This window comes from Temnothorax nylanderi, unplaced genomic scaffold (genome assembly GCF_030848795.1).
Source record: "Temnothorax nylanderi isolate EJ_2023f unplaced genomic scaffold, tnyl_v1.0 TNYL_tig0266_pilon, whole genome shotgun sequence".
NCBI lineage: Eukaryota > Metazoa > Arthropoda > Insecta > Hymenoptera > Formicidae > Temnothorax > Temnothorax nylanderi.
Window position 1 is genome coordinate 58,213 of NW_027249328.1, and position 26,118 is coordinate 84,330.

The 26,118-nt window shown below is 34.6% G+C and overlaps 1 protein-coding gene and 1 long non-coding RNA gene across 5 annotated transcripts; one reads left to right on the forward strand and one right to left on the reverse strand.

The window, feature by feature from the left end:
- The first annotated feature begins 499 nt into the window (after nt 1-499).
- LOC139780177 (uncharacterized) lies at nt 500-8,201 on the forward strand. The gene is made up of 2 exons (XM_071718703.1): nt 500-2,874; nt 4,029-8,201. The coding sequence occupies exon 2, from the start codon at nt 6,494-6,496 to the stop codon at nt 8,129-8,131; it is 1,638 nt and encodes a 545-aa protein (XP_071574804.1). The 5' UTR covers nt 500-2,874; nt 4,029-6,493; the 3' UTR covers nt 8,132-8,201.
- A 7,360-nt stretch (nt 8,202-15,561) lies between these two features.
- Nucleotides 15,562-22,405, reverse strand: LOC139780186 (uncharacterized). 4 transcript variants are annotated; one of them, XR_011720160.1, is made up of 3 exons: nt 21,582-22,405; nt 16,112-16,147; nt 15,562-16,025 (listed from the first exon to the last, which is right to left on the reverse strand). It is a non-coding gene; the product is annotated as an uncharacterized lncRNA (long non-coding RNA). The 4 variants fall into 4 exon arrangements; XR_011720159.1 differs by lacking the exon at nt 21,582-22,405 and adding an exon at nt 21,516-21,573; XR_011720157.1 differs by having other exon boundaries at nt 15,562-16,147.
- Between the last annotated feature and the right edge of the window lie 3,713 nt (nt 22,406-26,118).

Here is a 26,118-nt window from a genome sequence, read left to right on the forward strand (position 1 = left end):
TTAGTACCGTGATCGGTGTTTCGATGTCTCCAACTATTTCGTCGTATCTACGTTATAATTGTAGGGCCCGGATGTTCGGGCGATTTGTCGGGTCGCGCGCGGAGCACCGCTGCGTGCGAGTTGTATGTGTAAAGCCTTGTGTACACGATACTAGAAATCGGTCCGAGTTTCGATTTAAGCCAATGAAACTGCTGCTTTTCTGTAAGAGCTGCAAGTTGATTGGCTTAAATCGAAACTCGGACCGATTTCTAGTATCGTGTACACAAGGCTTAACGATCGTCAATTCTTCTCTGGCGCGCGACTGCTGAACGTAAACATGTACGCGCACGCACACAACTCGCATGTAGCGGTGCTCCGCGCGCGACCCGAGAAATCGCTTAAACATCCGGGCCCTAATTATAACGTAGATACGACGAAATAGTTGGAGACATCGAAACACCGATCACGGTACTAATATCGTTAAGTCGTACTCCGCGGCAGAGCTGTCCGTACAGCAGCAGTACAGCTCCATGGTTAGCTCATCCGAAATATTGCCGTTATTACGATCACCCTCTCTCTCTCAGGAAAACGTCGAGAGTGAGGCGAATTCTAATGAAAGCTGTGATTCAGATTTAGAGTAATATGAAAATATTATGTCAAAGTTTATGTTTATGTTTACATTTAGTTTATGTTTAGGTTTAAATTTATTTCAAATTTTTTTTCTTTAGAAAATCACCTTTGTTCATAAAATCGCTTTTTTATCCATAAATAACTAATAAACACACTACTTTCTCATTCAAAAACGTTTTCTAGTATCATTCCACGTCAGCTTGAACGAAAAAAATTACAAACTGGAGTAGATATTTTGTTTCAGATTTTTGAGCGCCTAGAACGTCAAAATGTCCCACTGTGCGCCGTCACGAAAAAGTCACATTATTATCCTCTTGGATATATGAAATGATGTCACCTTGACTTTCCTAAAATGATTATATTTTGACGTCATTTTGAGGTCATTGTGACTATTTCTTGACTTTCTGTTCTCCTTGGGGTACACACATGGTTCGTGTCCGTGCTATGGTTCGTGTCCGAACTACTCAGATGGAGGGGATATGCCAGTCGGCTGACTCGGCACTCGGCAAGTTTCGAGCGGGGAGAGAAGGGCAGACATACGATCTGCTGTCTCCTTCTCTCTTGAGCTGTGACGTAGCTGCTTAGCACGCACCGGCTATAGGCCAGTCAGTAAAGACATTAAAATTCGAAAATTTAACTTTAATTACAAAAGTTTTCAAATTTTGATGGAATATTGGGTGAGTTGAAATAACAATAAATCTCATTTTGCAACCATCCCCGAGGTCCGGAACATGTTAAACATTGCAAAAAAATGTTAATTTATTATAACTTTGCGAAAAAAATTGCAAAAGTCCTGCAAACTTAAAGCAATGTCTATTGTAATATTTTCCACAATGTGTTAGATTTGCAACCTATTTCGAGACGCGCAACATTGAAATTTATTGTAAAATAACGTTTTTATTTATAACTTGGAGGAAAAAATTGCAAAAGTGCTGCAAACCGATAGAATAACTTTTACAATTGCCCCGAACAGTTGTGCCAATTTGCAACCTTCTATGTTGCACGCAATATATATTTTTTAAATCAATGATGGAACAATTGTTTATTTGGTCGTAATTTTGCCAAAAAAATTGCAAAAGTTTTGCAAATTGGTTGCAAACGTTGAGATTATTTTTCGTCACAAGCTGTTAAGTTTGCAACCTCGGACAAGGTCCGCAACAGTGAAAAATTAGCAACAATTATTATTTTGCACTTTTTACAAGCGTGAAAAAATTGCAAAAGTTTTGCAAATTTTACGGAGTGCTTCAAATGTCTTCCCTTATCCAAATATAAATTTGCAACCCTCTACTAGTTACGCAAATTATTGCAACTTATTAATGACTAATTTTGTGTTACAAAATTAATACAAAAGTGTTGCAAATCCAGGGAAACAAATTAAAAATACATTTACACATAATGTCGAATTTGCAACCTCCTACTTGTCACGCAAAATATTCAAATCAAATATATACGTTGCATGCTCAATACTACGAGGCCCCGATGGTTGCTTCGCACCTGTGTATGAGGCTTTAGTTTTCTATGTTGTTGTGGTGCGTGACAATAGAAAAGTACGCGGACTTTTCTTATCATTTCTCCTATTTTAACGGTACACATTTTCGGCTTATTTTCTGACCTTTCTTGTTGTTTCTTATTCACGTAAGAAAACGTTACACGAACAGCATCGTTTGACAGCATCGTGCTTATAAATTAATTATGGAAAACGAAAATGTTTGTTTTATTTGCGGTAATGATTTACAAAGTGGAGCTATTGACGACGTTAAAGAAAAAGGTATCAGTTAAGCAAATAAAAATTTCTTAAATCTATAAGACATTACGAAATAATTAAGATTAAAATATACTAATGTACCTTCAAAAAATATTTTACGTTAAATATATTTAAAAATCATTATAGGTATCAGTTCTTTAATTAATAGTAGTGAAAAAAGACAGGACGGGAAGGCAGCTCTTATTGTCGGACTAAAAAATGTAAGAGTGCATCAAAAATGTCGAAAGCTATACACTAACGAGAAAAGCATTAATGCATTTCTAAAAAGACCGCGTGAAGTAATTCCTGGCCCAGAGGAAAATCCACCGTTACCACCACAGCCGTTCAACTTCAGGACAAAATGTTTATTTTGTGCCGAAGAGATAACGGAGGAATTTTTGGCGAAAGAGCGCAAGAAACCTTTTGGAAAACGAATCGAAGTTTATAAGATTCGCAGCGTAAATGGGAAGAAAGGCATCATCAAAGCTGCTAAAAACAACGATGATGATTGGAGTGAGCAGGTAAACGTTTGCTAATAATTTACATACTGATTTTCTTGAGCTTGATGCCGTGTACAGTTGTTATCAAAAGTGGTAGATTCGATTGTAAGTGCGAAAGTTTTCTGATATTAATTTCTATCTTTAGTATATTTTATATTTATTACGTAAGACCTATAGATATACCTTTCGTTCAACATACGTTTTTTTCAATTTGTTAAATCATGGATTGAAGTGGGAAAATTAGTTCATGGAAAAAGGTGTATATTTTTTTACTATACGAGCTATAATGAATACAATTATTAATTTTTTTTTAAAGTAGATTTTGTATAAAGTTTATTAAATCAATATTTCTTCAAACATTTCGCGATAACTCTGACATTTATACGAAATGTTTTGAAATTGCATTTGCCAATTCATTAATTAATGTTATATATTTCGTAACAAATTTTTGTTTATACTCAATTTTTAGAAAAACCTTATGAGAAAATACAATGAAACGTACTTCTGAGATGCAATCGATCAATATACACTATTTACTATACATGCATTAATTATTATATTATATTATATTATATTTATACTTTTATATTTATTATATATATAATACATATATAATAAATGTAATACATATACATATAATAAATATAATATAATATAATAAATAATGCATGTATAGTAAATAGTGTATATTGATCGATTGCATCTCAGAAGTACATTTCATTGTATTTTCTCACAAACTTTTTCTAAACATTGAGTATAAACGAAAATTCGTTACAAAATATATAACATTAATTAATAAATCGGCAAATGCAATTTCAAAACATTTCGTATAACTATCACAGAGTTATAGCAAAATACGTTTTAAGAAATATTAATTTAATAAACTTCATACAAAATCTACTTTTGAAAAAAATTAATAATTGTATTCATTACAGCTCGTATAGTAAAAAAATATACACTTTTTTCCATGAATTAATTTTCTCACTTCAATCCATGATTTAACAAATTGAAAAAATACGTATGTTAAACGAAAGGTATCTATAAGTCTTACGTAATAAATATGAAACATACGCATACTGAAGATAGAAATTAATATCAGAAAACTTTCTCACTGTACAATCGAATCTTACACTTTTGATCGCAATGTTCACAATGTTGTCACAATATTGCTTCAGGTGCTGTCGCGAATCGAGGGGATAGATTTATATACAGTGGGAGCTCAATATCATCGACCATGTTACTCTAAATTTTGCTTGCCTACGAGATCTTCCACTAACAAAACGGGCCGACCACTTGAGCCAGATGTATCTTCCGCTATGGATCGTATCTACGAGTATTTAGAGAAAAACAAAGATCAATGTCAATTTTCTTTACGGGAATTAAGCAGTGTCGTCGAAAACCCTCCAAGCGATGGAACAATAAAGAAAAAATTAACCGAAAAGTATGGGGAAGACATCGTCATCACTAGTTTAGTAGGACGTACTCCAATTATTTGTTTCCGTAATCATCAAGTTTTGCTAGATTCGTGGTATCAGGATAAAAAACATGACGAAGCAGCCGAAAGATTGAGAATAGTTCGAACAGCAGCTGCCATAATTTCTGAAGACATAAGGACCAAAATTTATGATACAGATAACTATCCAAATCCTGAAAATTTTCTTAACACTGCAGAAGACGATGTTCCAGAAACGCTAAAAATTTTCCTGAAGGAAATCATTCTCAAACACAAGCGTAAATCAAGGGATAAATATCAAAGACAATGTACGGCTATTGCACACTCAATAATAGCAGCGACAAGACCACGGTCATTTTTGTCTTGTTTGCAAGTTGGGCTTGCAGCTTTCCTCCATTCCAGATATGGCTCTAAAAATCTTATCAATGTTTTATCAGCATTAGGCTGTTGTGCTTCATACACCGAGGCTGATACCTTTCAATTATCGGCAGTATTGCATCCCGACATGAACATAAATTCAGGTTTTGTTCAATTTGTTGCTGACAATGCCGATGTTAATGTATGTACACTTGATGGATTAAACACATTTCACTCAATGGGGATGATTCAGTGCGTTACACCCAAAGTCAAATGTACATACAGCTTCACGCGGTATATTCCGGGTAACAGATGTTCCTTCTGCAACCGTACTTGGGAATTTCGGGCAGATTCCCATACAAACTTTTGAAAAACAGACTACCGCAACTGGACTTCATACAATTAAAGTTAAACAAATAGAAAACAGCTATCCTATTATTCCAAGAGCATCAGATATTTTATGGATGTATGGTAAAATGAATGACTTTCCTCGATTGTGCGGATGGAATGGTTTCATGGAAGAAATGACAGCATCGAAACAATATTTAATATCTGACATAGTTGCGTTGCCATTCATTAATGCTTCTCCAAGTGATTACAATACTGTATATACAACCTTGCTCACTGCAGCCGAAAAATGCAGAAAGGCGGGGCAACAAACATGCATTATAACTTTCGACCAACCGCTGTATCAGAAAGCTCGTGAAATCGTCTCATCCAGTTCAGATTCTTTACTGAAATCGGTAATCGTAAGACTTGGAGGATTCCACATGTTGATGTCTTTTTTGGGCTCGATTGGATACATAATGTCTGGTAGTGGTTTGAAAGAACTGTTGTCTCTCATTTACGCTCCAATATCTGTGGACAAAATGATGACTGGCCATGCGTATGCTAGGGCCATCCGAGGACATATATTGACACATTTGGCCTTAGGTCGCATTATCTTGAAAATGGTCGAGTTCACCGAGGAAGAGAGGATCGAAATAGAAGACGTTTTAGAAAATTTTGACGACGGATATTGTGAATTGAAACTGCAGCAAGAACCATTCACAACAATATCGACACGAGTTCAAATCCAACTGGAGAAATTAGAACTGAACGGCCCCACTGCTAAATTGTGGATTCAATATTTCCGTATGGTCACGATAGCAAAACAATTCATAGAGGCAGAGCGAACAGGGAATTGGGAATTGCATTTGTCAACAATCGAACAAATGTTACCATTTTTTCACGCTACTGGGCATTTCAACTACGCCTTGTCAAGCACACTGTACTTACAAGATATGCGTCAACTTCAATCAAATATGAATTTCCGTGAGTACAGAAATTTTGTACAAAAAGGCTTTTTCACCATTAGGCGATCAGACAAATTTTGGTCGGGAATCTGGAGCGACATGACCATTGAACAAACATTGATGAGGTCCATGAAGAGCACTGGTGGATTAACGCGGGGCCGAGGACTAACCGACAGTGTTTTATCGAAATGGATTTTGGGCATGCCCATCATGCAGAGGGTATCGGAGACGATAGAAGAATTTACAGATGTATTATCATCAAGTACGGAACAACACGTCGATGCGAGACCAACTAGACAGGCGAGAGACAACGATGATGTTGAAAAACTTCTAAAATGGTTATCAGAGCATCCACCTTTTCCAGTGGATGGATTGGGCAGCATTGTTTCATTGAGTACCGGGATTGTTGGCAACATTAATATCAATTGTCACAACTCTCAAAAGATTGGCCTGGATGGAATGAAGTCGATAGTTGTGCAAAATTTCAGTGAAATTTCTTTTTCTCGAAAAAAAAAGGGTGCTTCCTTTGTCGGCAATGACATCGTCCATGAAGATTGCTGATACTGTTATTCCAATCGATCCGGCTTTACTGTATCAACGCATTTCTTTTGCCAAAGAATCACAAGATCAACTGAAAAAATATTTTGAATACGAACTTGCTCCTTACCCATTATCTCTCTTTGATGAAGTTGGCTTGCGCAAAAGCAAAAAATCAGCTATGTATGCTTTGTTTCAACCGATAGAGGATACAGTAACTTCAGAAGATGTCTGCTATGTGATTGATGGCGGGTTTTTGCTGCACAAAGTTGTTTGGAGAAAGGGTGAGATATTTTCATTCATTTCTGACACTTATGTTAAGTATGTACAAAAGTATTACGGGAAAAATGCAGTTATCGTGTTTGATGGGTATTCAGAGGACATCGCAAAGAAAAGCACAAAAACTTCGGAACGATTACGACGATCAAAGAAACCTACATCTGCAGACATTCTTTTTGAGGAATCAATGAGTGTAACAATGTCTCAAGAGAAATTTCTCTCCAATGAGAAAAATAAAGCGCGTCTAATAACCATGTTGAAAAAGAAGTTCCAAAACGCCGGGCATTCAGTAAAACAACATGAAGAAGATGCGGATACGCTCATCGTCTCAACAGCTTTGGAAATGGCCTCGGACTATGAATCAGTTGTTATCGTTGGCGAAGATATTGATTTATTAATTATTTTAACCGGGATTGCAAATGAAACTCAAAATAACGTTTATTTTATGAAGCCTGGAAAAAGAAAGTCTGCAAAATGTTTGTATTCTTCCACGAGTTTGCAAGATCCAACTTTGGCGGAACACATTTTATTTTACCATGCCTTCACGGGTTGTGACACAACTTCAGCATTATTCAACCAGGGAAAAATTAAAATTACGTTACTATTAAAAAAGACTGACGATTTGAGAGAAGATATAAACTCCTTCAAAGATTCGTACGCCGATCCAGATCTCATTGACGACGCGGGAGAGAAAGTTTTAGTCGCTTTATACGGGGGTCAACGCAATGATTCGTTGAATAAATTACGGTACGATGGCTTCGGGCGCTCAATAACAAAAAGCAAATTTAACCTTGCCTGTTTGCCACCAACAAAAGCTGCGGGACGACAACATTCCTTGCGTACATACCATCAAGTTCAACAATGGATGGGTAAGAAGAAAATAGCCGAATCTTGGGGCTGGAAGCAAGGACCGAATGGCTTGATGCCCATCTTTACATTGCAGGAACCAGCGCCGGCAGAATTATTAAAATTCGTCACATGCAAGTGCGAAAAAGGCTGTGAAAAGCAATGTGGCTGTCGGAAAGCTGGGTTAAAATGCTCTGACATTTGCTTTTTTTGTCACGGACAATCTTGCGCAAATGCTAAGGAAATCGATCACGCCGAATCGGACAGCGACGACGAAGAATTAGAAACCCGAATGGACCAGTTTTGTTCCCAAAGTAATAGATTCGGAGCGCCGTTAGACACGTACCTCGATTGCTCGAACAATGACACATTATTGGACGAGGAATGCCAAGCATCTGATAACCTATTTCAAGAACCGATACTTATAGACGAAATTTACCCTGAGAATGCGGAGATGAACGTTTCTGACAATCCTGGACCTTCTGGCAGTAAGAGACGAAAACTCTCATAACTATAGTGATTTTTATGTTATGCTCGAAATTTTATTTTAACTACAATAAAACAATTGCATAGTACTTTTAGTTACAGATTGTTGCATTTGGGAAAACTTAGAACTCGAGAGTGTCTTGTTCCCTTTTTCAATTCTGCAAAAATCGTAAAGTAGTTGTATTTTGAATAAAAAAATCATCATTTTCCTAACTCTTCAAAACTTTCTAAATGTAACAATCGTCGGAGTCAAAATATTGTATTCGATCTCCTTAACTCACATTCCATCAATAAATACTCAGTACATTAATACAATCATCGAAAAGTAAAGAAAAATATATTTGATTTGAATATTTTGCGTGACAAATAGAAGGTTGCAAATTCGACATTATGTGTAAATGTATTTTTAATTTGTTTCCCTGAATTTGCAACACTTTTGCATTAATTTTGTAACACAAAATTAGTCATTAATAAGTTGCAATAATTTGCGTAACTAGTAGAGGGTTGCAAATTTATATTCGGATAGGGGAAGACATTTGAAGCACTCCGTAAAATTTGCAAAACTTTTGCAATTTTTTTACGCTTGTAAAAAGTGCAAAATAATAATTGTTACTAATTTTTCAAGGTTGCGGACCTTGTCCGAGGTTGCAAACTTAACAGCTTGTGACGAAAAATAATCTCAACGTTTGCAACCAATTTGCAAAACTTTGGCAATTTTTTTGACAAAATTACGACTGAATAAACAATTGTTCCATCATTGATTTAAAAAAAAATATGTTGCGTGTAACATAGAAGGTTGCAAATTGGTACAGCTGTTCGGGGCAGTTGTAAAAGTTATTCTATCGGTTTGCAGCACTTTTGCAATTTTTTCCTCCAAGTTACAAACAAAAACGTTATTTTATAAAAAATTTCAATGTTGCGCGCCTCGAAATAGGTTGCAAATCTAATACATTGCGGAAAATATTACAATAGACATTGCTTTAAGTTTGCAGGACTTTTGCAATTTTTTTCGCAAAGTTATAATAAATTAACGTTTTTTGCAATGTTTAGCATGTTCCGGACCTCGGAGATGGTTGCAAAATGAGATTTATTGTTATTTCAACTCACCCAATATTCCATCAAAATTTGAAAACTTTTGTAATTAAAGTGAATTGATTGTCTTTAATGACTGGCCTACTATACGACGTTGTCACGATGCACGCATTTCGGGTATCGCGTTTCGTGTCTCGCCGAGTGCCGAGTCTCGAGTTGGCAAATCGACGATGCGCTATACGTTACATTTGCGTTTATATTTACAAATTTTAATTTATATATATATATATATATATATATATATGTGTGTGTGTGTATGTGTATGTATATATATTTGAAATTTATAAATATATAAAGATTGCAAATATAATTAATTAAATAAATATTTATAAACATAAAAACTAAAAAAGTGTAATGTATAGAAATCACCGTTCTATAGGGGAGACCGGGGCCTAACCGTCGCCGGGGTTGAACCGTCAAATCAAATATCTCGGAACCTGTATATTGTGCGAACTCGCTATTAACATTGTAAACGCTGCTTATGGTACCCATGTGACCAACGGAGTTTCGGCAGGTTACCTGCCGTGTTATGATTTTTACGAGGGCAAACGTGTTTTCGGAAGGTGAAAGTTACATTTTCTGCGCGTGGAAATTTTGTAATATCTGCAATAATATTTGCTCTCCAAATCTCGAGGTACGTGATTATAAAGAGTAATGCATGCTGAACACGAATCCAGTGTAGTTTTTTCATTATCGTTGATGTCTAATATTTCGTGGGCGATCAAACCTGAAACTTGTGTTTGGGGTTAATCCGTCAGTAAGCAGTTCGGGTGCATTTCCAAGGCATTTCCGGGCATTTCCAGGCTCACTGCATATGGAATATGGATGAGACGGGAATTACAACCGTTCAGACACCGAATAGAGTCATCGGACGTCGAGGAGTGAAACAAGTCGGGCGAGTGACTTCTGCGGAAAGAGGAACCCTCGTAACTATTTTTTAATAATGTTTCGCATAAAAATTTTAAATAAATTTTTATATTTTTCTCTTAAAAAACAATTATTAAGATGTATTATATCATTTTTCAGGATTAGATGTACGTATATGTATTGAAAATGCAGTGTGACGGTTAAACCCCGGCATTTTTGAGATTTCAATTTTTCCACCGTTGTCGTTTTTGCTCTATACCGGTTAAACAAAGCGACGTAGATAAAAATTTCCTATATAAATTTTGTAGCTAAAGGTTCACTCTTTACAGTGTATACCACATTTAACTAAAATTATTTATTTTCTTGTTAAAAATCGGCACCGAAAAAAAACTGACGGTTAGGCCCCGGTCTCCCCTACATATGCTTTTCTATCTAAAAAAGTATTACATTAAAAACCTTTACTTTAGCATAATAGTATTTAAATTTAATATTTAAATGCATAACAATAATGATATATTAACTATATCGAGAAAAAAAGATATTTGTAATGTTCTTTTTGCTCTTATTAAATTTATATTAGCTGTGAATGTTCAAGCGGCCAAATCACGAGCAACAACAGAGGGATATTGGATTAAAATAAAAACAATTTATTAAATAAACAATGATGGGAAATTTTCTTCGCCAGTGAATATAAAATAATATCAACAAACTTCCTTGACCATAACTGGCAAATTTATTAATAGATAAAACGTCGTTTCGGTCCAAATTCGGACCCTCTTCAGGTGAATAAAGCTCTTACAAATACATTCAACAGGCAATTCGTGACACTGCACCCGCAAATCAGAAACTGAAGACTATAGAGGCAGAAAGAGAATTTTTTAAATATTATGATGGCTTAAACAAAACAAAAGAAATATAAAATTAGAGTATCTAAGTAACTTACATGATTTGTGCGTTGTCAGTAAAATATGGTATAATAATGTAAGCGTTGTCAGTAAAATATGGTATAAAAATGTAAGATATAAAATTGAAATAGTATAAAATTAAATAATGTACGTAGAGCGTGTTAGGAAGCGCACGTCCGTATACCACGATTCCGGAGAACACAATGAGTACAGACATAAATAATATTGGTTTATAAAATTGACTGCCTAGACTGTAATGCTACATATTATATAGGACAAACGAAAAGACAACTCGAAACTCGAATCAAAGAACATAAAACTGATATTAGGAAGCACGTTAGTAATCATTCGGTAATAAGCAAACATCGGCTTGAATTTAATCACGAGTTTGATTGGTTGGGAACGAAAATATTACATAGAGAGCAAAATGTCAAAAAGAGAGAGATTGCGGAGATGTTTTTTTTTAGTAAAAAACACACAGGCAATAAACCTCCAGAAGGACACGGAGAATTTAACAACGATTTATGACAGAATAATAGGTACTTCTTATATAGTTAACCTTTACCGCCCGCGGAAAAGAGTTAAATATGTTTTAAATATGGTTAATATTAGTCATTTATATGAACGAAATTAAACTCAAATAAAAACCAAATATTGAATATAAAAGTAATTAAATTTAAATATGTTCCAAATTTGGATCGAAATTAAATTTAAATAAGATCTTGCTATTGGATTTAACTTGTCCAGGCGCATATATGGATCATATTAATATTTAATAAGCATCTAACCATCCTGAGTTCAAATTTTATTTGTATTTGAAACAAATAAAATTTTAATTAACACCCAAATTAAATTTTTATTTAATTGAAAGTGTTCCCATTGACCCATCATATATTCATATTTAATAAAAAATTGTGATTCATAAGATTTTAATAAACCTGCGAGTTATGTTAGTCTTGCGTTGTAGTCTGTTAGGTTATAGGTTTATTATTGAATTTTGTCATTATCTGCAACAAGAGCTACTAGGCTACGCGCGGAGCGGAGCGGAAAGTTCTAACAAGCACACGGCAGTCTCTACCGGTCGCTGCTAGTTCTCTAGGTTCTACAAGGAACTTGAGTTGGTTCTCGATACTAGTATATGTGTCTATGTATACACACACACATATATATATATGTACATTCATATTATATATATATATATATATATATATATATATATGTGTGTGTGTATATTATATATATATATATATATATATATATATATATATATATATATATATATATGTGTGTGTATACATAGACACATATACTAGTATCGAGAATCAACTCAAGTTCCTTGTAGAACCTAGAGAACTAGCAGCGACCGGTAGAGACTGCCGTGTGCTTGTTAGAACTCTCCGCTCCGCTCGGCGCGTAGCCTAGTAGCTCTTGTTGCAAATATCTCAAATAATATGAGATATTTCAAAAAATTCATAAGAACATTTTTTGTAGATATTTGTCTGCTCTACCACATATCTGCATGTTTAATTATGTTAATTATTTTATACTGTCTACATCGTACATATATTTTATAATTTCAGTTTTAGTTATGTAGGTCATTGGCTTCCCACATAGCATGCATATCAAAAAGACGTCCAGAAGATATCCCGAAGATATATTTAGGAGATAGGATATCTTCTCGGGATATCTTCGGGACGTCTTTTTGATATGCATGCTATGTGGGTTTTTAATCATTTTAAATATATATGTATCAAAAAACAGGCAAATTATGTATTTTCTGTTAAGACATGGATATTTCATCATTTCGATATCGATTCAAAGCTATTTTGATTTGCCTGTCAAATATATAATAACATTGCCATTATATAGAATGCAATATGAATAAAAAATTATATTGTATTGGCAGACATGGATAATGTAAATATTTTATAATTTGAGCATTATAATAATTGCGTTACAATATTAATTTTTTTAGGCTTCCATTTCCATTAAATAGTTACTTTATAACTGTAAAAGTCACAACAAAATTCCTGTTTGTAATTTGACAATTTTGAAAATTAAAATATTATATAATAGGTACATTTTCAGTACTACATCCGCTCATTTATTAAACAAGAAGTTAAATTAAGCAACTAATTAAATTATTAATATTAAATATTAATACAATAAGATATTTGTATTTACATTTATCAAAATAAAAAATAAGTTCAATTATGAAAATAAATATTAATAATTGGACTTATTAAAAATTAAATAATTTGTTCAGATATTGCGCTCGAATTCTTTTCGCGTTTTACAACGCCCGATCGTTTCACATTAGATGGCGCGACGCGCGAGTCGCCACTCTCAAAGAGCCCCCGCCTCCTTCCTCACTCGTTAGGTGTCATGGCCGCACTTGCTTGCGTTTCTTCGAACGTGTCGAGTCCGTTATTTCTTTCTTGACGGATTGATCGTTGCGGCGCGTGTTCTGGAGACTAACCGAGCGAGAGTCGGATCACCAGGGAGAGCTCACCGCCAGGAAAGGGAGAGCTGCGGCAGCTAGCGTCCGAGAGGGAGGATCGAGGCGAGGAATCCGGTTCAGCGAGCGGAGTCCTTAAGGAGGTTGGTTAGTTCTCGGTGCGAGGCAGGCGGCGCGGCAGGGGGAAAGCATATAGGTTAGATTTTTGTCGCGTGAAATAAACGAATTTTAGCAAATAAATATGTGGAATGCATTTAATTGCTGTTTCTTAAGGTTTAAAAAGAGTTGTTTGTACAATTGAAACCCAAATACGTTATTATCCACATTGAAATGTGGAAATAATAAATGTGGTCCTGTTTTTTTTATTTTTACAATTTCTTGATAACTATAAAGACGAATCATTTCAGTCTTCGAGAAAGTTTTTCCTAAATATGTAAAGAGTTATTTGCACCTATTTTCACTAAATTCTTATCATTTTTAATATGCTTTCGAGAGTTACATTACAGGTTAGGTAACATTTTTGCTGTGTCGCCCGTGTATAAGAGAGAGACAAGAGTATAACTTCAATAATTAATTACTCGACAACCATGCAGACGATTATCTTCAACTTTGGCATATATGGACGACAGATTCCCATAGACGGATATTCTCCATTGAACTAATTCTTATCAAATTGATTTGACTAACCACCCTCCTTAAGAGATTCTCATTGGGACGCCATATTTGTTACTTTCATTTGAGGGTTCATATTTTTAGGGTTTATACCGTCATTTTTTAAGGATTAATCATTAATTGAAGGTTAACTATCACTTGAAGGTTAACCATCATCCGAAGAAAAACTCTTAAAGTTGGGTGTGATTTCGGACCGCCAATTGAAGATTAACCTTCAAATGATGGTTAACCTTCAATTGGTCCGAAATCACACCCAACTTTAAGAGTTTTTCTATGGTGTTTTTTTAACGGTTAACACCAAAAGTTGAGTGTATTTTTCCATAAGGGTTCAGTTTGATTAAGTATATAAAAAATGTCTCTATTTTTATTCTTTTGAGCTAGCAAATTGTATTCTTGGTTTTTATGGTGATTAATATTTTGTGCAACTGCATCAATCTTTTTGTTGCTAGCGATTAATATTTGTTTTTATGTATTCGATTACTGCGCAAGTGTTGCGCATTTCGTTAATTTTATCAGAAGTTTACTTATCTTCTTTTTGTACCACTGGATTTAAAGCAAACCAATATAAACACAATAATTGTAATTTATAAACGTTTTTTTTTATCTTATAACTCATTCTCTGTTGATACCATATTCTCTAATCCCATTATTATCCTAATTAGCAGACAATGTTTTTTAAACGTTTGAAAAATATTTGAAAATCAGTTTTAAACACATATTACAAAACGTTTGAAAAACATTGCCTGTTGATTGAAACCGCAAAATTTCGGCAAGCTACAACAGAGGCTGGATTTTTGAATTTATTCGCAAGAGAAAGGTATGCGCAAATTCTACTCTTACAGAAAAGTTGCAAGTTGATCGCATGGCTTTTAGTTAATCAACTTGCAACTTTTTTATAAGAGCAGAATTTCCGCATACGTTTTTCTTGCGAATAAATTCAAGGATCCAGCCCCAGGTACGCGCGCGCTGTGCCTTAAAAGCCTCATTAAGAACGTATAAAGGTCTTATTTGACCCAGGTAGAAATTTTGTCTGGAAACAATCAGGGCCCCATATATTTTTTGAAAAATATTTCTGGGACCCAGGTGGACAATCTAGCTAGGGCCTGTGTAAAGTTTGGGACGCCTAAATCGTATAGGCCCTATTATTGAATCCAGGTCGGCCCAAGATTGCGCCCAGAATTTGTTCAAAAAAATTATCTGGAATCTAGCTGGGACCTATAATTTTCCTAGATATTTGCTTGGTTTGTACCATAATTATTTTTATAATCCAGTCTGGCCCAGGCTTGAATCTAAAATTTTTCCCTAAAATATTCCCTGGAATCCCGGCTGGGCCAATATTTTATTTGAAGGATTTTCGAAGGATGTTTTAATAATAATTTTACTCGTTTATCCCAAAAAAGAAAATATTTTTATTTATCGTCGGCAAAACAAAATAAATTGTCATATTAAAATTAAACACACTTTATATTAACAGACTTAATTATTTATTATATAGCTTAGCTTACAAATTTTAAAAATACAACTTTACTCTAGGTTTTGTACTTTGTTCCTCTTTGCGCGATGTCCGTCCCAGTCTTTCGCGTTTGTTAAGCAGTAACCAATACCATTCAGAATTTCCTTTTCCGTTAGTGGCTGATTATTTTCGTTAAAGGCGCCAGACTATTATGAGAGGTTGCTGTTATACTGCACTATAGTACTGTAATTCCATGTACTTTTACGTCACTACGCATGATCATGTGCGTCTACATCATGTTGGTATAACAGACATTCTAACTACGCAACAGTCAATTTTAGTACTTAATAATGTTTTTCCTAAATTTGAGAGCGACAGTTTTAACTTACAGATTTATGTTTTACGCACCAAAATATACAAAATTGTGAAGTTTCAGCCAATCGGTAAGAAAGCCCCTCTCCTTCATAATTACCTTAAAAAATAATTATGTTAATGTTATATATAATATTCCCAAACGATAATTTAATTATAATTATATTACATAATCTTAAATCTTACCTTGTTAAAAACTTCATTACCAAAGAGTTCGCCATACTAAAAAGTAAAGTTTTATTGTAACAGAATTCAAAAAGTTAGTATCTAAATAGAGAGAATCGTGTATGCGCTCAATCACGAGAAAATCCATTATCCACCAGTCTTCAAATATCTGCAGAAAAAATCCTCTGATGACTGACGAATATAAAAATTCGAGGTAAAGTTTGCATTAAAAATATAAACTGGTTTGTCCACCACTTCCAAAAACTTTGCTATTATAATTTTTATTATGATAGATATATTTAGATTAAATATTAATTAATCCTTTTAGAAATTACTAAAGATGTTGTAATCGACCCAACTGGCCAAATTTATTAATCGAAAAACGCTACGTTTCGACCGAGGATCCGGTCCTTTTCAAGCGTGTATACAAAACTCACAAATGTCGATTAGTCAAGCATAATGCCCTAACTACACCGAATCTAAAAGCTAAACGACAAAAAATTAATTCGCAATTAAGTGAAAATTATATCAATATTATACAAAACTGAAACTTACATATTTGTGCGTCGGAATCTAAGTAATAACAAATTCGTTGAACGGTATATTTCGTGAAATGTTTGTAACATGACATAGCAGAGCGGTGGTAAAATTTAGACTGATGAGCCTGACACTTATAAACAGACTGGTGCCGTAAACAATAAAAGAACATAGAGAGGGAAGCAGCGGAGAGGAGAAACCAGCTATATTTCTTTTATGATATGTTCGTAGAGAACGTTAAGATTCTCCGTGTCCTTTTGCAAATTGATGGTGTCGTCAAATTTTTTAATAAAAAACATCTCCGCTATTTCTCTCTTTCTGGTCTGTCCTTCCTTATGTAATATTTCAGGTTTTCCCCAGTCAAAATCATGCCCATAGGATATTCGGTGTTCACTCACTACAGAAAGATTGCTAGCGTGTTTTCTAATATCGCTCTGGTGTTCCCTGAGACGCGTACACAGATGCCTTTTAGTCTGCCCTATATATGTGGCCCTACAATCCCTGCAGTTAATTTTGTACACTATGTCAGTTTGTTTTAGGTCGTTAATTCTGTCTTTGCCCCGTCTTATTAAGCAATCAAGTTTTTTAGGAACCGTGAATAAGGTAGTGATGTGGAGTTCATTTAAAGTACGGCAAATGCTATCACTCAACGTTTTTATATAGGGTAAAGGTATGCAGTTCTTAAAATCAAAAGTTGTGTTATTGTCAGTGGGAGTATTAAGTGTGTTGTTACGTGTTTTGAGAGTGTTTAGACGTTTGGCAATGTGTTTATTAACGATTGGTTTAGGAAAACTGTTGTTGTTCAAAATTTCTTTAATTATTTTAATATTGCCATCGTGGAATTTTTCATTAGAAAGTAAAACAGCGCGATCAACCAAGCTGGTAATAGTGTTCAATTTGTATTTTAAAGGATGGTTAGAATGAAAATTTATGTAACGTCCAGAGAACGTCGGTTTCCGATACCAATTAGTTATCAATAAGTTGCCATTCCTAATTACAGTCGTATCCAGGAAGTTGATAAATTTGGCCAGTTGGGTCGATTACAACATCTTTAGTAATTTTTAATTATCTACTGGCGACTCAAACTTCTTGTTCTGTTATTAACACACACCTTTGACCTCAATAATGGTGTCCAACCGAGATGAAGGATATTTCGAATCTATTACAAGGAAATTTGGATATAACACCACGCGACTGTTAAAGTCTTGGATTAATACGAAGATCAAGATCAACTCACTAAGACATCGACTGACTTTTTTGCTCCGATGTAGGAGAGACGACGTCTTACCTCCACATATACACACTCTTAGATTCAACATCATCTTCCAAAGCAACAGTGCAACTCGCAAGTTCAACATCCTGAAAAAACGTTACCAACGAAACATACTTAACCTTGAAATCAAAGATATTAACTTCGATTTAAAATTTCTGCGATCTAATGTTAAGAAAATCGAGGATACACTTGCCTCTATTTTACCGAATGACGTAATTCAAAACTTTTATACATTTAATACTTACACCATCGATCGACATGACGAGGAAACGAGATTTAGATTAATAAGAAAATTGAACATAATTATGACTAAGCAAAATACTTTTTATAACTCCTTTTTAAGCATTGATCGCAGTAAATGGATTATTAATGCGAGTAGTAAATCTTTACCATCTAACGTATTAAATTTTTTAAGTTTGGGTGGTAATTTCGCGTTGCCCACTAATCCGAGAGAGAGAAAAGATCGCTTGTGCTCCTCTTTAGGCATTATTAAAAATTTCGAATTTAACACATACAAAATTCCGAAAAACTTGGTAGAGAATACCCGCCGTTCGATTACCAACTCGCTGCACAAGTTTCTGAGTTTGAATAAACATGTTAACCATATTGACAGATTTTTCACGAAAGAATTTACTGCTTGTAAAAAATTCTTGCGTGATAATGATGATGTCCTTGTCACCAAGGCTGACAAAGGCCAAGTAACTGTCATTTTGGATAAGAACGCATATGTAAACCAAATGACTGAATTGCTTGGAGACCAAGACACTTATAAAAAATTGAAAAAAGATCCGATAAATAAAATTACATCTAAAATTCATGAATTGGTCAAATCTTGGCTTGACAATGGCATCATCAGTGACTGTACATACAAAATACTCAATTGCACCAATGGAAATCTACCGAGAGCCTACGGACTGCCGAAAGTTCACAAGGCCGGCCTCCCTTTACGTATTATTGTCTCAGCGTTGGGTAGCCCGCTCTATAACGTGGCTAGTCTCCTCCAAAAGACCTTACACACGTCGATCCCGAAACCGAAATCGCACATAAAAGATAGTTGGTCCTTTGCGAAGTTTATAAACAACATGAATATTAATGATGACGAAACACTTATTTCACTTGACGTCACGGCACTATTTACGAACATCCCTAAAGATTTAGTATTAAAGGGAATTGAAAAAAGGTGGAACTATATTTCTAGCAAGACTGACCTCAATTTATCACAGTTTTTACACGCAATCGATCTTATTTTATCGTCCACTAGTTTTAGTTTTAACGGCGAAATTTACGAACAAATCTTCGGCAGCCCTATGGGATCTCCTTTATCGCCGGTCGTCGCTGATATTGTCATGGATGACTTAGAGACGCATTGCCTAAGCCTTTTGAATTTTAACATCCGGATATTCATTAGATATGTCGATGACATTTTTGCGGTGGTCCCCAAAACAAGTGTGGGCTTGATTTTAAAAGTTTTCAACGGATATCATCCTAGACTTAGGTTCACTTATGAAATTGAAACGAATGCGTCACTCAACTTCCTGGATACGACTGTAATTAGGAATGGCAACTTATTGATAACTAATTGGTATCGGAAACCGACGTTCTCTGGACGTTACATAAATTTTCATTCTAACCATCCTTTAAAATACAAATTGAACACTATTACCAGCTTGGTTGATCGCGCTGTTTTACTTTCTAATGAAAAATTCCACGATGGCAATATTAAAATAATTAAAGAAATTTTGAACAACAACAGTTTTCCTAAACCAATCGTTAATAAACACATTGCCAAACGTCTAAACACTCTCAAAACACGTAACAACACACTTAATACTCCCACTGACAATAACACAACTTTTGATTTTAAGAACTGCATACCTTTACCCTATATAAAAACGTTGAGTGATAGCATTTGCCGTACTTTAAATGAACTCCACATCACTACCTTATTCACGGTTCCTAAAAAACTTGATTGCTTAATAAGACGGGGCAAAGACAGAATTAACGACCTAAAACAAACTGACATAGTGTACAAAATTAACTGCAGGGATTGTAGGGCCACATATATAGGGCAGACTAAAAGGCATCTGTGTACGCGTCTCAGGGAACACCAGAGCGATATTAGAAAACACGCTAGCAATCTTTCTGTAGTGAGTGAACACCGAATATCCTATGGGCATGATTTTGACTGGGGAAAACCTGAAATATTACATAAGGAAGGACAGACCAGAAAGAGAGAAATAGCGGAGATGTTTTTTATTAAAAAATTTGACGACACCATCAATTTGCAAAAGGACACGGAGAATCTTAACGTTCTCTACGAACATATCATAAAAGAAATATAGCTGGTTTCTCCTCTCCGCTGCTTCCCTCTCTATGTTCTTGCCTTTTATTGTTTACGGCACCAGTCTGTTTATAAGTGTCAGGCTCATCAGTCTAAATTTTACCACCGCTCTGCTATGTCATGTTACAAACATTTCACGAAATATACCGTTCAACGAATTTGTTATTACTTAGATTCCGACGCACAAATATGTAAGTTTCAGTTTTGTATAATATTGATATAATTTTCACTTAATTGCGAATTAATTTTTTGTCGTTTAGCTTTTAGATTCGGTGTAGTTAGGGCATTATGCTTGACTAATCGACATTTGTGAGTTTTGTATACACGCTTGAAAAGGACCGGATCCTCGGTTGAAACGTAGCGTTTTTCGATTAATAAATTTGGCCAGTTGGGTCGATTACAACATCTTTAGTAATTTTTAATTATCTACTGGCGACTCAAACTTCTTGTTCTGTTATTAATCCTTTTAGAGTCTAATCTTTTTTGTGTGTGAGAAGAACATATTTAATTTAATTATTTTTTAAAATGTTAGAGATTGCTGAATACAAACGTAAAATTTACCAACATTTATTTTGTTGTTATTGCTTTCGTGAATAATTAATATTTCCAGACACTAAGATATAAAATCAACGTCTATCATAAATAATATAATGGACTCGATTTAATTAATATTATAACTTGCCTACAATACGAATTGCGCTACAGATCACTTTCTCATTCTCTTCAACTTTTACAAGACAGCAATTTACAAAACATTTACAAGACGGCATATGCATACGTGTGTGATTTTGGATGCACCTTCTAATATATAATATTATATAATATATTGATGATCACACACACACACACATACATACACACACACTATCTGTCACGTACTACGTTTACGCAAACGTTACTTCTGTAGTAACTTATACGATAATTCCTCCACGTAAACGAGTGAATTATTGTAAGTTACCACAGAAGTAACGCTCGCGTAAACATAGTAAACGGTCAAGACTATCACTACATATCTCCGACACATCGACATATAGTATGGACTGCGCACAGGTATAGAAAAATATGACCGGCGACTCACACCGGTGGAAGAAAAGAGATAGCGACTGGTAGAGGTCAAGCTGTCCTTTTCTATCCAGTGCGTACAGACAAAGAGTTAACGAGGTAGAGGTCAACTCTACCGGACACTTTTTGAAGGCTTTCATATAGAGATCGCGTAGTCCATACTATATGTCGATGCTCCGACCCGCTGATATTTTGCCTCTTGTGACACCCACATCCTAATTTCGTAGCACTTCGATCCTTGCGTGACGCGACCGAAATGGGGAATTAAACGATCGTACTTAGTAGTATTTAACGATGAAAGACCACGGTGTTACGCGCGAACGCGATATGTATTTCTAGGTTATATAACTGACTGACAGCGCGCTGTCCGTGCAAACGCACTAAGCGACGAGCGCGCACGTACGCGTATATGCTGTCTCTTTTCAGTGTAGCAACACTGTCATGGAGGGGACCCGGGGGGACGCTCGAGATGTTCTTAAATGCCATCTATCGAGGCAAAAGCAACCGTACGTACGGCGACGACGACGACGACGACGACGACGTTTAATTCTTAATTGTAAAATTTACCATTTCAGACTTTGCATCGTCTCCGCTCGTAGGGCACGTAGCGGAAAAATAAAAACACTTATTATATAAATCGACCCCAAGCTATCGATCACACCAAGCCTACTTATTCCTAGCCTACTTAGAACTTGATCCGTTTACTCGTTATTGAGATCTCAAAATCTCGGGTACTCGCAACTCGTGCGTTCGCGTAAATGAGTCACGGTGCGTCTCGCTCCGCGCGTACTTGGCGCGAAACACTACCGTGTCTCTTGATATTATAGTACATAAATTTTATCTTGGGAAAAACTAGGTAAATTTCAGGATTATATTCTGGACCTATTAGGGTATTTAAAGCTAGATTATCCAATCCAGGCCCCATAGTTTCATATCTAATTTGAGAAAAACCTGTCAGTGGCAATCTAGGACCCATGTAGATTTTCCCGACTATTCTTTGTCTCGGTAAAGTCAAGGTAAATTTCTAGGGTGTATTCTGGACCTAGACGGATATTCCAAACTGGATTTTTCTACACAGGCCCTGTATTTAATCTCGGCAAATCGAGGCAGATTTCCACCTGGGGAATTTAATTAAATTTAAATTAGATTTAGAACTTATTAAGAACATATAAAGGTCTTATTTGAATTCAACATATTAAGAACATATAAAAGTTTTATTTGAATTTAATGAAATTTGAATAAAATGTACAACTTATTAATTTCATATATGGTTTCAATAAGATTAATATTTAAATTGAATATATTAGCTAATTAAATCCTTATTAAGCCAAATTAAATACGAATATTTTGATGATGAAATGATACTGTAAGAAGTACGTATATATACTTTGTATACTACGAAACATACGTACGAGTATACACGTCGATTAAGAATATACGACATGTATTCATATGTTCGAGATTTTTAATCGAAATGTATATCGGCATTTCTTCTTATATTCTTAATTAAGTTTTATATATAGAACAAATATGAGCCATATTAATGCAGTTATTCAGCATTAATTTAAATCAAATAAAATTTAAATGGAGATTTTATTAAGGTCCATATAAAGTTCATATTTAACTGTTTTCCGCGGGTCGGCATTTCTTCTTATATTCTTAATTAAGTTTTATATATAGAACAAATATGAGCCATATTAATGCAGTTATTCAGCATTAATTTAAATCAAATAAAATTTAAATGGAGATTTTATTAAGGTCCATATAAAGTTCATATTTAACTGTTTTCCGCGGGCGGTTATAAATTATTTATGTCTGTACTTGTATAGGCGCTGGGAAGAATATATTTTCTTTGAATTAGGAGGAAAGAACAATGTCTAGAATTCGTTAAGAACAGAATCAATTATTATCTGAAGTCGATACCCGCAGAAAAGAGTTAAATATGTTTTAAATATGGTTTATATTAGTCATTTATATAAACAAAATTAAACTCAAATAAAAACCAAATATTAAATATAAAAGTAATTAAATTTAAATATGTTCCAAATTTGGATCGAAATTAAATTTAAATAAGATCTTGCTATTGGATTTAACTTGTCCAGGCGCATATATGGATCATATTAATATTTAATAAGCATCTAACCATCCTGAGTTCAAATTTTATTTGTATTTGAAACAAATAAAATTTTAATTAACACCCAAATTAAATTTTTATTTAATTGAAAGTGTTCCCATTGACCCATCACATATTCATATTTAATCAAAAATTGTGATTCATAAGATTTTAATAAACCTGCGAGTTATGTTAGTCTTGCGTCGTAGTCTGTTAGGTTATAGGTTTATTATTGAATTTTGTCATTATCAACCACAAATCTGCATGTTTAATTATGTTAATTATTTTATACTGTCTACATCGTACATATATTTTATAATTTCAGTTTTAGTTATGTAGGTCATTGGCTTCCCACATAGCATGCATATCAAAAAGACGTCCAGAAGATATCCCGAAGATATATTTAGGAGATAGGATATCTTCTCGGGATATCTTCGGGACGTCTTTTTGATATGCATGCTATGTGGGTTTTTAATTATTTTAAATATATATGTATCGAAAAACAGGCAAATTATGTATTTTCTGTTAAGACATGGATATTTCATCATTTCGATATCGATTCAAAGCTATTTTGATTTGCCTGTCAAATATATAATAACATTGCCATTATATAAAATGCAATATGAATAAAAAATTATATTGTATTGGCAGACATGGATAATGTAAATATTTTATAATTTGAGCATTATAATAATTGCGTTACAATATTAATTTTGTTAGGTTTCCATTTCCATTAAATAGTTACTTTATAACTGTAAAAGTCACAACAAAATTCCTGTTTGTAATTTGACAATTTTGAAAATTAAAATATTATATAATAGGTACATTTTCAGTACTACATCCGCTCATTTATTAAACAAGAAGTTAAATTAAGCAACTAATTAAATTATTAATATTAAATATTAATACAATAAGATATTTGTATTTACATTTATCAAAATAAAAAATAAGTTCAATTATGAAAATAAATATTAATAATTAGACTTATTAAAAATTAAATAATTTGTTCAGATATTGCGCTCGAATTCTTTTTGCGTTTTACAACGCCCGATCGTTTCATATTAGATGGCGCGACGCGCGAGTCGCCACTCTCAAAGAGCCCCCGCCTTCTTCCTCACTCGTTAGGTGTCATGGCCGCACTTGCTTGCGTTTCTTCGAACGTGTCGAGTCCGTTATTTCTTTCTTGACGGATTGATCGTTGCGGCGCGTGTTCTGGAGACTAACCGAGCGAGAGTCGGATCACCAGGGAGAGCTCACCGCCAGGAAAGGGAGAGCTGCGGCAGCTAGCGTCCGAGAGGGAGGATCGAGGCGAGGAATCCGGTTCAGCGAGCGGAGTCCTTAAGGGGATCCTGCAGTGACAGGCGAACTTCCTCGATGTCGATAATGTCAACCTTTCTAATTTTGTTTTCCCTATATCTGTCTTTGTCTAACGAAATGACATCTGTCCTTGTTTGATTGCTCGCCATCTCTCGCAAGATTCGGTAACTACTGTTGCTGCTCTTCTTGTCATTCTGCATCCGTATTTGCATTACTAAAATAATTTTTCGATGGATCTTTTTTTGTACGCATTGAATCTTACTTCTACTTGCACGATATTATTCCTACATGTTTTCCCAAGGGCAGATGATAAACATTATGTATGTATAAATTGCAGAATTTTTGTTTTAAGCAAATATTGTCGTCAGGTGACAGCTGTATGTGCCCAAATAAGTAATATTTTTAATTTTTTGGTGTTTTTGATATAAAATCGCGTTTGTTACCCTAGATTTTTGTGCGGACTTTAATTCTGTAAAAGATTTTTGCAATTCTATAAAGCCAATTAAAAGATCCATCGAAAAACGATAATGTCGGTAAATCATACGGCTGCAGGATCCCCTTAAGGAGGTTGGTTAGTTCTCGGTGCGAGGCAGGCGGCGCGGCAGGGGGAAAGCATATAGGTTAGATTTTCGTCGCGTGAAATAAACGAATTTTAGCAAATAAATATGTGGAATGCATTTAATTGCTGTTTCTTAAGGTTTAAAAAGAGTTGTTTGTACAATTGAAACCCAAATACGTTATTATCCACATTGAAATGTGGAAATAATAAATGTGGTCCTGTTTTTTTTTTTTTTTACAATTTCTTGATAACTATAAAGACGAATCATTTCAGTCTTCGAGAAAGTTTTTCCTAAATATGTAAAGAGTTATTTGCACCTATTTTCACTAAATTATTATCATTTTTAATATGCTTTCGAGAGTTACATTACAGGTTAGGTAACATTTTTGCTGTGTCGCCCGTGTATAAGAGAGAGACAAGAGTATAACTTCAATAATTAATTACTCGACAACCATGCAGACGATTATCTTCAACTTTGGCATATATGGACGACAGATTCCCATAGACGAATATTCTCCATTGAACTAATTCTTATCAAATTGATTTGACTAACCACCCTCCTTAAGAGATTCTCATTGGAACGCCATATTTGTTACTTTCATTTGAGGGTTCATATTTTTAGGGTTTATACCGTCATTTTTTAAGGATTAATCATTAATTGAAGGTTAACTATCACTTGAAGGTTAACCATCATCCGAAGAAAAACTCTTAAAGTTGGGTGTGATTTCGGACCGCCAATTGAAGATTAACCTTCAAATGATGGTTAACCTTCAATTGGTCCGAAATCACACCCAACTTTAAGAGTTTTTCTATGGTGTTTTTTTAA

Coding starts and splice junctions, on each gene's coding strand:
- LOC139780177 (XM_071718703.1), top strand. CDS start 6,494: ATGACATCGTCCATGAAGATTGCTGATACTGTTATTCCAATCGATCCG.